The 14,892-nt window shown below is 47.6% G+C and overlaps 1 protein-coding gene across 1 annotated transcript; it reads left to right on the top strand.

Annotated features, from left to right (window-relative positions):
- Positions 1-8,214: 8,214 nt before the first annotated feature.
- Positions 8,215-13,217, top strand: LOC136952284 (extracellular calcium-sensing receptor-like). Its single transcript, XM_067247002.1, has 11 exons — positions 8,215-8,432; positions 8,590-8,881; positions 9,307-9,549; positions 9,811-9,906; positions 10,265-10,568; positions 10,692-10,846; positions 11,019-11,249; positions 11,744-11,867; positions 12,110-12,303; positions 12,422-12,700; positions 12,789-13,217. The coding sequence occupies exons 1-11, from the start codon at positions 8,215-8,217 to the stop codon at positions 13,215-13,217; spliced, it is 2,565 nt and encodes an 854-aa protein (XP_067103103.1).
- The last annotated feature ends 1,675 nt before the right edge of the window (positions 13,218-14,892 follow it).

Raw genomic sequence — 14,892 nt, 5'->3', positions numbered from 1 at the left:
TTTCTGTAGAACAATAACAATAATTTGTCCGTTCAGCAGACGCTTTTATCCCAAACGGCGGATTCGAATCTGAGACTTCTTGATATACAGTTGAATGCTCTAACCACTTTATTTAGCTAGAACTACATTTTTTACACTACAACTTTGACTGATCTCATGTAGTGGATGGACAGAAGGATGGATTATGGATGGATCTGGCAGAAACACCAGTTAGGATGACATAGGCTTATAGGAAGCTCTCCAGCGGGAAAGCACAGCTTACATTTACATTTAGCAGACGCTTTTATCCAGAGCGACTTACAGTAAGTACAGGGACATTCCCCTGAGGCAAGTAGGGTGAAGTGCCTTGCCCAAGGACACAATGTCAATTGACACGGCCAAGAATCGAACCTGCAACCTTCTGATTACTAGTCCGATTCCCTAACCGCTCAGCCACCTGACTCCTATAGAGCTGCTATATCTGCTTTAACTGCCACCACCTCAGGCTCTATTTCTCTTCCCACCAACAAGTGTGTATGTGTGTGTGTGTGAGTATGTGTGAGTGTGTGCATGACTGTGTGTGTGTGTTACAGTGTGTTTGTGTGTGTGATTGTTTGTGTCTGTGTGTGTGTGTGTGTGTGTGTGTGTGTGTGTGTGAGAGAGAGTGTGTGTGTCTGCGTGTGTGTGTGCCAGCAAGTAGTGTGTTTATGAGGAAACTGACTCAGTGATCAAGAGGAGAGAGCTATTGCGCAACACCTGGAAGTTATTTTTATTGCTCAACAGGTGCTCACCGGTTTATGCGATCTAATCAAATCAACTCCATTTGCCTGGTAGTGTGTGTGCTTGTAGCTGTGTTTATGTGTGTGTGTAGCTGTGTATGTATATGTGTGTGTGTGTAGCTGTATATGTGCTTGTGCAGGCTGTGCTCTGCTCTCTGTGTGACTGCATGACTGTGTTCAGGCTGTGCTCTGCTCTCTGCGTGACTGCATGACTGTGTTCAGGCTGTGCTCTGCTCTCTGTGTGACTGCATGACTGTGTTCAGGCTGTGCTCTGCTCTGTGTGACTGCATGACTGTGTTCAGGCTGTGCTCTGCTCTCTGTGTGACTGCATGACTGTGTTCAGCCTGTGCTCTGCTCTCTGTGTGACTGCATGACTGTGTTCAGGCTGTGCTCTGCTCTCTGTGTGACTGCATGACTGTGTTCAGGCTGTGCTCTGCTCTCTGTGTGACTGCATGACTGTGTTCAGGCTGTGCTCTGCTCTCTGTGTGACTGCATGACTGTGTTCAGGCTGTGCTCTGCTCTCTGTGTGACTGCATGACTGTGTTCAGGCTGTGCTCTGCTCTCTGCGTGACTGCATGACTGTGTTCAGGCTGTGCTCTGCTCTCTGCGTGACTGCATGACTGTGTTCAGGCTGTGCTCTGCTCTCTGCGTGACTGCATGACTGTGTTCAGGCTGTGCTCTGCTCTCTGTGTGACTGCATGACTGTGTTCAGGCTGTGCTCTGCTCTCTGTGTGACTGCATGACTGTGTTCAGGCTGTGCTCTGCTCTCTGTGTGACTGCATGACTGTGTTCAGGCTGTGCTCTGCTCTCTGCGTGACTGCATGACTGTGTTCAGGCTGTGCTCTGCTCTCTGCGTGACTGCATGACTGTGTTCAGGCTGTGCTCTGCTCTCTGCGTGACTGCATGACTGTGTTCAGGCTGTGCTCTGCTCTCTGCGTGACTGCATGACTGTGTTCAGCCTGTGCTCTGCTCTCTGTGTGACTGCATGACTGTGTTCAGGCTGTGCTCTGCTCTCTGTGACTGCATGACTGTGTTCAGGCTGTGCTCTGCTCTCTGTGTGACTGCATGACTGTGTTCAGCCTGTGCTCTGCTCTCTGTGTGACTGCATGACTGTGTTCAGGCTGTGCTCTGCTCTCTGTGTGACTGCATGACTGTGTTCAGCCTGTGCTCTGCTCTCTGTGTGACTGCATGACTGTGTTCAGGCTGTGCTCTGCTCTCTGTGACTGCATGACTGTGTTCAGGCTGTGCTCTGCTCTCTGTGTGACTGCATGACTGTGTTCAGGCTGTGCTCTGCTCTCTGCGTGACTGCATGACTGTGTTCAGGCTGTGCTCTGCTCTCTGTGTGACTGCATGACTGTGTTCAGGCTGTGCTCTGCTCTCTGTGTGACTGCATGACTGTGTTCAGGCTGTGCTCTGCTCTCTGTGTGACTGCATGACTGTGTTCAGCCTGTGCTCTGCTCTCTGTGTGACTGCATGACTGTGTTCAGCCTGTGCTCTGCTCTCTGTGTGACTGCATGACTGTGTTCAGGCTGTGCTCTGTTCTCTGTGACTGCATGACTGTGTTCAGGCTGTGCTCTGCTCTCTGTGTGACTGCATGACTGTGTTCAGCCTGTGCTCTGCTCTCTGTGTGACTGCATGACTGTGTTCAGGCTGTGCTCTGCTCTCTGTGTGACTGCATGACTGTGTTCAGCCTGTGCTCTGCTCTCTGTGTGACTGCATGACTGTGTTCAGGCTGTGCTCTGCTCTCTGTGACTGCATGACTGTGTTCAGGCTGTGCTCTGCTCTCTGTGTGACTGCATGACTGTGTTCAGCCTGTGCTCTGCTCTCTGCGTGACTGCATGACTGTGTTCAGGCTGTGCTCTGCTCTCTGTGTGACTGCATGACTGTGTTCAGGCTGTGCTCTGCTCTCTGTGTGACTGCATGACTGTGTTCAGGCTGTGCTCTGCTCTCTGTGTGACTGCATGACTGTGTTCAGCCTGTGCTCTGCTCTCTGTGTGACTGCATGACTGTGTTCAGGCTGTGCTCTGCTCTGTGTGACCGAGCGTGTCGGGAAGAGGAGATCCCTCACTGAACTGCTCCTCCCAAGGTTTCTTCTGTGTATTGTTTTACCAGGAGGGGTCTGTTCTCACATTAGGGTACATGATACACCATTAATAAATGATACATGATTAATTATGATAAATGATTAATAATGACAAATGAGATATGATTAATACTGACATGATGAATACTGATATGATTAAAACTGATATGATTAAAACGTATATGATGAATACTGATATGATTAAAACGTATATGATGAATACTGATATGATTATAACTGATATGATTATAACTTATATGACAACTGCTCTCTGGATAAGAGCGTCTGCTAAATGACTAAATGTAACTGATATGATTATAACTGATATGATTAAAACTGATATGATTAATACTGAAATGATTATAACTGATATGATTAAAACTGATATGATTAAAACGTATATGATGAATACTGATATGATTATAATTGATATGATTATAACTGATATGATGGGCTGGCAAGCAGACAACACTTAGATGAACCCTGTTCATCTAAGTTCCTTTTATTTCATTTGAAATTACAATAAAGAATTGGATACAGTGTACAAATAATAATCATTCCATTTATACTTAGGGTAAATGACTCTAAATATATGATTAATCTGTTTACTAATACAGCAAAAGGACAGTGCACATTTAGCAGGGAAAGAATTCGTTTTTTTAAACGCATCGCATAATACTGTATATGTTGACACACTTTTTTATAGTTGTACTATTCTTATAACATACACAAAACAAATCACCCTTGTTCTGAGTAAACAAAGACTATGGTAAAGTCAACTTCTCTAACAAGGTTTGACTGAGAGAGAGAATATGTATAGAGAGCAAGAGGGAAAGGAATAAAGAGAGAGAAGGAGAGCACCTAATCACACTGCTAGATGTGTGTTGTACAGGAAGGTCTACTTCTTTACCATGGCGACCAGACTGTGTGCTACGATCAGGACAGGATCTGCTCGGCAGCTTGTCACCATCGTCATCATCACCATCGTCATCATCACCATCGTCATCATCACCATCGTCATCATCACCATCGTCATCATCACCATCGTCAACATCACCATCGTCATCATCACCATCGTCATCATCACCATCGGCATCATCACCATCGGCATCCAGCGCCCAGGAGAAGAACCATCAGCCAGACCTTCATGAACTTCTCTCCTGCTGGAGAAACAGGGTCATCATGTTACAGTTAGGACTTTTATTATATTATGTTACGCAAGATGATATGCAACTCTGTCTGTCTTTCTCTCTCTCTATTTCTCCTCTCCTTTCCCAACTCACTCCCCCCTCTCCTCCCACCCGTTTATCTCTCTTTCTTTTTCTCCCTCTCTCTCCCTCCTCCCGTTCTCTCTCTCCATACCTAAGCAAAGACAAAGTATATGACCACCACACAGCCTACGATCCAGCCCACCATCAGGAGAGCCGGGTAGAGCTGACAGGACGAGTCAGACTGACCAACAGCTGAGAGAGGGAGAGGGAGAGGGAGAGGGAGAGAGTTAGTTATGAGTTATGAGTCGCATAGCTGATAAATGAGACACATCACAAAGGAGCTTAACAACACTGTTCCATAGGAAGGTTATAAAGACTACTAACACGGTTCTATAGGAGGGTTATAAAGCTTAATAACACTACTTTCTATAGGAAGGTTGTAAAGCTACCCTTCTACGGGAGGGTAAAAGCAGGCTGGAGCTCCTCACCTCTCTGGGCCATGGTTCCTCTGATCTGGTCCTCCAGCTGGACACCCAGTCTGGCTTGGAGCCCCAGTGACAGGAGTCACACAGGGGATAAGTGTGGCTCACCCTGGAAGCCCAACTGGAATCAGCAGATTCACCCTCAGCGCCCAACACACACAGCTCTGAAAACACACCCTACCCTCCCCGCCCTGCCTCAACCCCTCACACACACACACTTACGCTGGCACACACACTCAACTTCTCTGTCACGCACACACACAGCACGTGTGAGACACTACAACAGCACAGCCCCCATTCTGAGGAAGGAATGAGAAAAGAGGAAATTCCACAGAGAGATTCCTCTGTAGGCCTGGTCCCAGCTGTGAGAGACCCAGGGCTCTTCCTCAGATCTCCCCCAGCAGGGGCGCCTCCAGCTGGGCCTCACTGGCCCGTCCCTGCCCTCTGGGACTCCTGGAGCTCCCTCGGGCCTTGACCTCTCTGAGGACAATCCCACACAGAGAGACAGGCAGGCAGATAGACAGGCAGATAGACAGGCAGATAGACAGGCAGACAGACAGACAGACAGACAGGCAGATAGATAGACAGACAAACAGTGATCTGGCCAGAAACACAGACAGATAAACAAACAGGAAGACAGACAAACTGGCAGAGAGACAGAGAGGAAAACAGACAGACAGTCAGGGACCATATGAGGACGTGTATTCTCGTGGATCTGTTCTTATGTATTGTGTCTGATACCTGCCCTTCAGTGTTCACTGCATTTTCCAGTCTCTCACCTCCCCTCTGTTGTTTCCAGTGTGGCTGTGAAGGCCTCGCCAGCCCACCTGGTACTAGATGCCACTAAAACCAGCCACGCACACGCAGGAAAGGTTAAGTGGAGGGCAGGGGGAAACAAGGGATGAGAGGAGAGGCGGAGGAGAAGAGCACTGGAAAACAGGCTTGGTTCTAATTGGACACCCTTGGAGATGGAGGGATTGAAAGAGGGGGATGAATAGAGGATGAGAGGGTTCAGGTGGCATGGCTAAGTGGAGAGCACAGGGGAGGAGGTGGAGAGAGGGGAGGAGAGGGGAGGGGGGGAAGGGCAGGTGGAGAGGAGGAGGAGAGAGGGGAAGGGGAGAGAGGGGAAGGGGAGAGAGGGAAGGTCGAGAGGAGAGGGGGAGAGAGGGAAGGTGGAGAAGAGGAGGAGGAGAGAAAGGATGGGAGGGGAAGAGGGCACGAGAGGATAGAGGGGAAGGGAGGAGATGAGAAGAGAAGAGGGGATGAGGAAGAGAGGATTCAGGTGGAGAGGGTGGGGGAGAGGGAGGGGAGAAGGACAGGGAAGGAGAGGATGGGAGGGAAGGAGAGGGGAAAGAGGGGAGAAGGAGAGGGGAAAGAGGGGAGAAGGAGAGGAGAAAGAGGGGAGAAGGAGAGGGGAAAGAGGAGAGAAGGAGAGGGGAAAGAGGAGAGAGGGAGAGGGGAAAGAGGGGAGAAGGAGAGGGGAAAGAGGAGAGAGGGAGAGGGGAAAGAGGAGAGAAGGAGAGGGGAAAGAGGAGAGAAGGAGAGGAGAAAGAGGGGAGAAGGAGAGGGGAAAGAGGGGAGAAGGAGAGGGAAAAGAGGGGATAAGGAGAGGAGAAAGAGGGGAGAAGGAGAGGGGAAAGAGGAGAGAAGGAGAGGACACCGGGTATAATTAGGTGCTCACCGACAGAAGCTGCTGGCTTGTCTCTCTCCTCTCTTTCAAAATAGTGTCCTAATTGAACTCCCATGGCCTTCCTCTACACACACACACACACACACACACACAATGACACACACAGATATGCACAGACACACACACACACACCCACGTACGCACACACCCACTCATAAACACCCACACATACACACAAATTCCCACTCTGACAGGCCCGGTCAAGTTTCCGAAGTGACTGTCACTTGGAACAGACAGTTGAAAGTCAAGTGGGTGAGAGTGGACTGTAAGTGCACTGTGAAAGAAATGTTGGTCATATGTACAATGAATGTGTCTTAAGAGAAGTTTACAGTTGGTTAAGAAGCTTGATACAGTGAATGTTAATTCAACTCCATTTGGCAGAGAAGCCACCTGTAGTTTTATGACACCTAACTAGGAGATGTGAAGTCTAGAGACGGGAAGTCTGGGTGACCTGGAAGAGTTCTTGTCACCTGGGAGGAAGAGACAGTTGGTCTGAAGACAATGTGGATTCAACTGTATTGTTCTCGTGACCTGAGGGAGTAGGTTTAGATAGATCAATTGATCTAGCTGCTCTGAACTCTGGCTAGAAGGACTGTGTCCTGTTTCATTGTTTGAGTTAAAAGTTAAAAGTCTTGTTTGAAGATGACCACACAAAGGACAGTTGACCATTTGACTGGTCAACTGTCCTTTGGCTTTATTATCTACTGGTTTGGGGAGAGATGCCACATCAAAGAAGCTGGGGGCATCAGGTCCTGAGACTATTGTTTCACCTGTCACTGAGTAGAATTAGCCAATCACCACTGAGTAGAGTTAGCCAATCACCACTGAGTAGAGTTAGCCAATCACCACTGAGTAGAGTTAGCCAATCACCACTGAGTAGAGTTAGCCAATCACAGAGATCGCTACATTGATTGACCATCTAAGAGACCATTTGTTCTAAGTTTAAATAAGGCAGTGTTTATGGATGTTCTTCACCTCTCTTCCGAAAGACCTGTAGCTTACAGCTCACATGTCCTCCGCTATGACGGGTCATGGAGTACTCTGTTAATCTGAAGTTTTGTACAAACTAAATAAATTGAATTTGAACCTCCATTTTGACTAGTCGAATTACACAGTACCATGAGAATTTGCCACCACCGCACTCAATTGCAACTGTGATTAAAGTGATTGCAAAGTCTGCGGTCAGAGCAAAAGTCGACCTTAAATCTCCCCACCCCCTCACACATACTCACAAACCACACTCACAGCGTAATTAAATCAAATCTCAAATATTTTTATTGTTTAGCCCTTTTTACAAGCAACGACACAAAAAGCTTCAAAGGCGCTCATAGAGCTGCATGTAAACCATCAGAGGTCAAAGTATAGGAAAGATATTCCCTCAATTTGTGTTGTTGCTGCATCATGGTCTCAAATGGCCACTGAAATATTTCGCCGGAGGCAAATTTCTGCCTATTTAAGGGTGCCCCCCTCCAGCCACTCTTTCTTCCTCTCTCCTCTCTGGAAGGAAGGTAGATCAACCATCCTCTATATGTGGGTGTGTCTATGAACTAACAGAAACACAAAAAAGCCTACATCAGTAGGTCGTCTCCTCATTCATACAGTGTGGCGCTTTTCTCTACTCTCTCTCTCTCTCTCTCTCTCTCTCTCTCTCTTTCTGTCTCTTTCTGTCTCTACTCTCTCTCTCTCTCTCTCTCTCTCTCTCTCTCTCTCTCTCTCTTTCTGTCTCTTTCTGTCTCTCTCTGTCTCTCTCTCTCTGTCACTCGTTCTGTACATGTACTAACTAAGAGTTCTTCCACAGCTGGTTGTGAGTTGGAGGTCTGTGATTTCTGGAGACCTGACAGTCGACCTGGCAGTCGTTCCAGAGTGTCGATGTTATCAAGTGTCTGTATCTCTCTGTCTGCTACCTGGACATCAAATAACAAGGTTGTATGTTTTGTCTCCTCCATGTGATGGTTCTCTGCCTGGCCTCCGGTGGTCCTCTCTCCAGGTGATGTGGCTCTCTGGCTGGCTGTGGTTGCTGGCCTGCCTCCCTGGGCTGGTCCTGGGGCTGGCAGGAGGGGGGGCCTGCCGGCTGTTGGCTAAGCCTGTGTCCGGCAGTGTATATCGGGCAGGGGACGTGGTGATCGGGGGACTGTTCCCTATCCATGTGGAAGCTCCAGAACCTGAGCTGGAGTTTAGGAGCCAACGCAGCAACACCAACTGTACCATGTAAGTGGTTTGTAAAAGCAAATGCATACAATTGTTTTTAGAGTGTCGTCTGTGAAATTATTAAATCTCCCTCTTTGCAGTTGTGCAAACCCAGGTCCTTTAACCCAGAACTCTTTTCTTCTCCCTTCCCTCCCTTTATCTTGCTCCCCGGCTCCAGTTTCTACCAGCGGGCGTACCGCTGGCTCCAGACCATGATCTTTGCTGTGGAGGAGGTGAACCGTAACCCTAGCCTCCTCCCTGGGCTCAGGCTGGGGTACCTGGCCTCAGACTCCTGCCTGGCCGAGGGCACCACCCTGGGGGCAGCCCTGGGCATGGTGACCGGGCAGGAAGACTCCATATCAGGCACAGACTGTGGCACAACCCCCGAGGTGCCAGTCATCATCGGAGACGCCCGCTCCTCCTCCTCCATCGTGGTGGCACAGACCCTGGGAGTGTTTACCCTGCCCATGGTAGGTTGGGAGGTTACTAATAAATATTCCTTCTTCTTTCCACTTCCTTACTTTGTTGCGATGCTGTGCTCGAATATGAGGGAAAACAACTGTTTTTCTATGTCTAAATACTCCATCTGTGTGTGTCACGGCAAATTGTAAAGGTTTTAATTGTACTGTAATCATACTGATTTGCTTCCATTTCTGTGTCACCTGTGTTTAAATTGTTTAATGCATACGTGAATGTACCCTCTTAGGCAGGGAGGCTCCGTCTATGGATGAATACTACTTCTTCTTAAGCCTCCCAACTTTGCTGGGATGCTGTGCAAAGAAACTGATTCTCTAAAGATTACATCTGTGTTTCCAGGAACATTTCAACCTGGGTTTATTCCTTGTTTCTTTCTTGTTTGTCTCTCTTTCTGCCCCTCTCTCTCCTTTCCCCCCAGGTGAGCTACTTTGCGTCCTGTGCGTGTTTGAGTGACAGTAGGAAGTACCCCTCCTTCTTCAGGACTGTTCCCAGCGATGCCTTCCAGGCACGGGCCATGGCCTCACTTCTGTCCCGGCTAGGCTGGACCTGGGTGGGCCTGGTGTCTGGGGACGATGACTACGGGAAGTATGGGGTCCAAATGCTGCTGCAGGAGCTGAGGGGCTCTGGAGTGTGTGTCTCCTACTCTGAGGTCATCCCCAAGGTATTCTAGACAAGTCTTTGTCGGTTCATCCATCTGTATAGGCTTTCCTCTCTCTCTCTTTGACTCTCTCTCTCTCTCTCTGAGGTCCCCAAAGTACTGTCTGAAGACCTGCCTCATTGTTTTCGTGTCGGTATCTGTTTCTGTGTTTTTGATTTTGTATCTGTATCTGCTTCTCTCTCTTTTTTCTCTCTCATCAGTCTCTCTGTCTCATTTCTCTTCAGTCTCTCTCTCTTTGTAATCATAATTTTCTTCTCCCCTAAGGTCCATTCCCAGAGCAGGATCAGTCGGGTGGTTGACACCATCCAGAGGTCCTCTGCCACGGTTGTGGTGGTGTTTGCCATCCCCCAGGATGCACAGGTGAGCCTCGTCAATACAGGTCTGTCTCAGATACTCACAATTAATACAATTCCACTTGCAGCATTATCTTGTATTGTTGCCATATATGCATTTGAAGAGTATCAGGTCTCTTTTATGTTACGTGTAGGTTCCACATCTGTGGAAGAGAGACAGATGCAAACACGCTCTAACAGAATTCATAAATGTTGATTTTTTTTTTTATCGCTTAAAATCTCAGGTTAACATAGTATACACATTAGTATACACATTACTAATTACCTTCTTGATGCAGGGGATATCATGTTTTTGATTTACTGGAAATGTCAGATTGGTATTTCAGACAGCGGCCACTTCCCTCCTCCTGTTTCTTTGCCTACAGGCTCTCATGAAGGAGGTGGTCCGTCAGAACATCACAGACAAGCAATGGATCGCTACCGAGGCCTGGGTCTCTGAGACCAGCCTCTCGGTCCTCGAGAACCTCCCGTCGCTGGCCGGCACCATCGGGTTTGCCGTCCGGAGGGCCCCTATCCCTGGGCTGGGAGCCTTCCTGACCCAGCTGAGGCCAGATGGGCCCTCGCCCCATCACGACCCCTTCCTCAGAGAATTGTGGGAAGAGCTGTTTGGGTGTTCTTTGGAGGCCGGTCAGGGCACTGCTCGGCTGTGTTCAGGGTCAGAGGTCATAGGTCAGTGTACCTGTTATTGGAAAACTGTCTTGTTCATAACAATGAGGGTCTTGATTGACTCACTTTGACATGTAAAGTGAGTCAATTTACATGTTTCTGCTTGTTTCAATTTCTCAAACCCAGTGGAGGGGGAGAGTATGTACGCGGACGTGTCACAGCTGAGGGGCACCTATAACGTGTACAAGGCAGTGTACGCCATCGCCCACGCTCTGCATGGCATGCTGGCCTGCCCTCCTGGAGACCAGTGTCCCAACCTCCAGCACCTGCAGCCCAAAGACGTGAGCTGACCTTTAACATCATACTGAATAAGGCTTTAGAAACACGTAATCAAAGGGATTATTATTCTTTAAGGGATTATAAATACAAATTATTCAATCCTATTTTATTCTTATCTATTTTCATGATTAACAACCTAATACTGTAAAATGGGAGTTGTTTGCTCTCTTACAGATTGTTCAGTACCTGAGAGGTGTGAACTTCACTACACATGTGGGTGATCCCGTCAACTTTGACCAGAATGGAGATCCACCTGCTTCCTATGACATCATCAACTGGCACGTGACCCCGCAGGGTGGGGTGGAGTTTGCCACTGTCGGACATTTTGTGTCATCTGACGGATCAGGGGGTCAGTTTCACCTGGAAATTGAGAGAGTGATGTGGGGTGCTGGGAGCGGACGTAAGGTAAGACTCAAGTAAATAAATAAATAAATTGTGCAAAGGGGAAAGTGCAGTGATATTTTGTAACATTTTGGTAGTATCTTGTATTTTAGTAGTATATTGTCCACTAAAATATTTGTAAGAGTAAAAATTTGGTAACATTGCTACTGATGCCAGGATATTTGATAATCTCTTTACTAATGATCACTGGATGTGTGAAGCCAGCAGTGCTAATTATAACAGGAGGGTCAGATGGCTGAGCGGTTAGGGAATCGGGCAATTAATCAGAAGGTTGCCGATTCGATTCCCGGCCCTGCAAAATGACATTGTGTAAATGTCAAATGTCAATATACTATTCTAGCATTGCTAATTAAATTATGCTGGCATTCCTTGCTATGCCAATTTACTGTATAGGATGCTAGCACTGCTAATGATGCTAGGATATGCTATGCTATAATTGCTAATGATGCTAGGATATGCTACGCTAGCATGCTAATGATGCCAGGACACTCCCCCAGGTGCCCGTGTCTGTGTGCAGCACTCCCTGCCCCCCTGGCACCTGGAAGGCGGCACAGAAGGGCCGACCAATCTGCTGCTTCGACTGTCTGCCCTGCTCAGAGGGGGAGGTCAGCAGAGAGACAGGTACCTGAGATTGACTGGGATTCTAATTCTAGATTCTGATTCCGATACTAACCAATACTGATCCTGGAATTGATCCTGATACTAACTCTGATGGTCTTATTCTAGATTCCGATTCTGACCCTAATTCTGACTGGGATTCTAATTCTAGATTCCAATTCTGATACTGACTGAATTTGATTCTAAGTGACTCTGATTCTGATCAGAACTGAGCTCTTCTCCCGACTCGGGCCCTTCCCTCTCAGGGTCAGTGGAGTGCAGCCGGTGTCCTGAGAGGTTCTGGTCCAGCCCAGACCACACTGAGTGCATCCCCCAGCAGGTGGACTTCCTGTCCCTCAGCGACAGCATGGGAATCATCCTGTCCGTCATCTCTGTTGTCGGGGCAACACTAACAGCCATAACCTTGATTACTTTTATTTGTCACCGACACACGCCATTGGTACGAGTAAACTGGGTGATTTAGAACATGCTACACTGCTGTTACATATTTGTACTCTTATAACATTTTATATGATAGGTTTCCAGTATAATGTTTTTGTATTTATTAATCTCTTTAGGTCCGGGCCAACAACTCAGAGCTGAGCTTCCTGCTTCTGCTGTCACTCAAGCTCTGCTTCCTGTGTGCGCTTGCGTTCATTGGTCAGCCCAGGCCTTGGTCCTGCATGCTGAGACACACCCTGTTTGGGATCAGCTTCGTGCTGTGCCTCTCCTGCCTGCTGAGCAGAACCGTGGTGGTTCTGGTGGCCTTCCGCTCCACCCTCCCTGGAGAGAACCTGATGCGGTACCTGGGTCCCAACCAGCAGAGGCTGGGCATCTCTCTCTGCACGCTGGTACAGGTGGGCCTGACAAGCTTACAATGTAATGAACTAATGGTACACCAAGCAGTGGCTTCAGGGTTATAAACTGAAGGCTTTCTGTTCCCAGGTGCTGATCTGTGTGTTGTGGCTGTCCCTGGCCCCCCCTCGGCCTACAGAGAGGGGCATCAGAGGAGACCAGGGGCCCAAGATCTTGTTGGAATGTGCTGTGGGCTCCGTGGCGGGCTTCTCCCTGGTCCTTGGGTACATCGGCCTGCTGGCCTGCCTCTGCCTCCTCCTGGCCTTCCTGGCCAGAAAACTCCCAGACAACTTCAACGAGGCCAAGCTCATCACCTTCAGCATGCTGATCTTCTGCGCCGTCTGGGTCGCGTTCATCCCAGCTTATGTCAGTTCTCCGGGGAAGTTCACGGTTGCTGTGGAGATCTTCGCCATCCTGGCCTCCAGTTACGGACTTCTGGCCTGCATCTTCGCCCCAAAGTGTTACATCATCCTGCTGAGGCCTGAGAGGAACACCAAGAAACAGATGATGGCCAAATAACATCACGGCCTTCAATACTTTGCTATCGCTTAGTGACCTCTTAGAGTTCCATGCGTTTTACATAATGGTGCAATAATATATATTTTCCATTGTGACAGATTGCTAGCCTATTGATAAACCTTTTGTGGAACTGAATGTTTTAATATGTGAAAGAAAGTGAGCGCTAAACTTTGCTAATTTACCAGTCAGCTTTCGGAGATTTCTTTTGACAGAGACATTTACGTAGCATGTTATGTCTAAACGTCTTTTGAATAATAATAAAGCACATAATGTTTAGAACTGTTATTGTGTCTGTTTACTATGTCTGAGAAGGGGTGGGGTAATTGGAGAAAACCCATGTGGGCTGGTTGTAATAACTTCAGCGCCTTCTGAAACCAATGTGTGTTGCTTTCCTTCTACAATTCCTGTTGTAGAACGAGATTAACAAAGAATGTCCGTCTCCACTAACAACGTGGCCTCTGTCTAGGTTGGGTTTTATGTCTTAAGTAACACCACACAAGACTCAGGAATTTCCCCAAAATATCAAAGACACTAAAAGTGTCTGAAAGGGATAAGGGTCAGAGAGCATTTGTTTTTGTCAACACAGAAAACACAGTATCTGATTTTCAGAAAAACTGCCTGATGAAAACTAAAGACAGTTACTTTCCTGATACATAACACTACTATCATAAATGTAAATACACTTTGTATTAAGATAAGAATGGATATTAAAATGTAAAATATCAATGAGCTAATATTAAATAATAGAATTTAGGATTCACATTTCAATTTACAAGTGACCCAGAATGGGTCCACAGTGTTACTGTAGACAGACAGGAAAGCAACAATAACTTCAATTGTTCCAAAACAATGTATACATTATTATTTTTTCAAATTTTTGACCGAAGAAATGATCTTGAGCTGATTAGTAAGATTATAGGCAAAGGGTGCTTTGTGAACAACATTAACTTACAGTATATTAACATTAGAAGAATTCTCTGTAAAATTCACAGACCTCGATGAATTCACTGAAAGTAATAGCAAAGTATTATCATACAGACATACAGATAGACATGCAGACAGACAGCCAGACAGGCAGATAAACAGGCAGACAGACAGTTAGACACATAGACAGACAGACAGACACCGAGACAGACAGGAAACAGACAGACAAACAGTGAGCTGGCCAGAAAGACAGACAGATAAACAAACAGGAAGACAGACAAACTGGCAGAGAGACAGACAGGAAAACAGACAGACAGTCAGGGACCATATGAGGACGTGTATTCTCGTGGATCTGTTCTTATGTATTGTGTCTGATACCTGCCCTTCAGTGTTCACTGCATTTTCCAGTCTCTCACCTCCCCTCTGTTGTTTCCAGTGTGGCTGTGAAGGCCTCGCCAGCCCACCTGGTACTAGATGCCACTAAAACCAGCCACACACACGCAGGAAAGGTTAAGTGGAGGGCAGGGGGAAACAAGGGATGAGAGGAGAGGTGGAGGAGAAGAGCACTGGAAAACAGGCTTGGTTCTAATTGGACACCCTTGGAGATGGAGGGATTGAAAGAGGGGGATGAATAGAGGATGAGCGGGTTCAGGTGGCATGGCTAAGTGGAGAGCACAGGGGAGGAGGTGGAGAGAGGGGAGGTGGAGAGAAGGGGGAGAGAGGGAAGGTGGAGAGGAGGAGAGAAGGGAGG

Source organism: Osmerus mordax, chromosome 11 (genome assembly GCF_038355195.1).
Source record: "Osmerus mordax isolate fOsmMor3 chromosome 11, fOsmMor3.pri, whole genome shotgun sequence".
NCBI lineage: Eukaryota > Metazoa > Chordata > Actinopteri > Osmeriformes > Osmeridae > Osmerus > Osmerus mordax.
The sequence above is the reverse complement of the archived record's forward strand: the minus strand, read 5'-3'. Positions and strand labels throughout refer to the sequence as shown.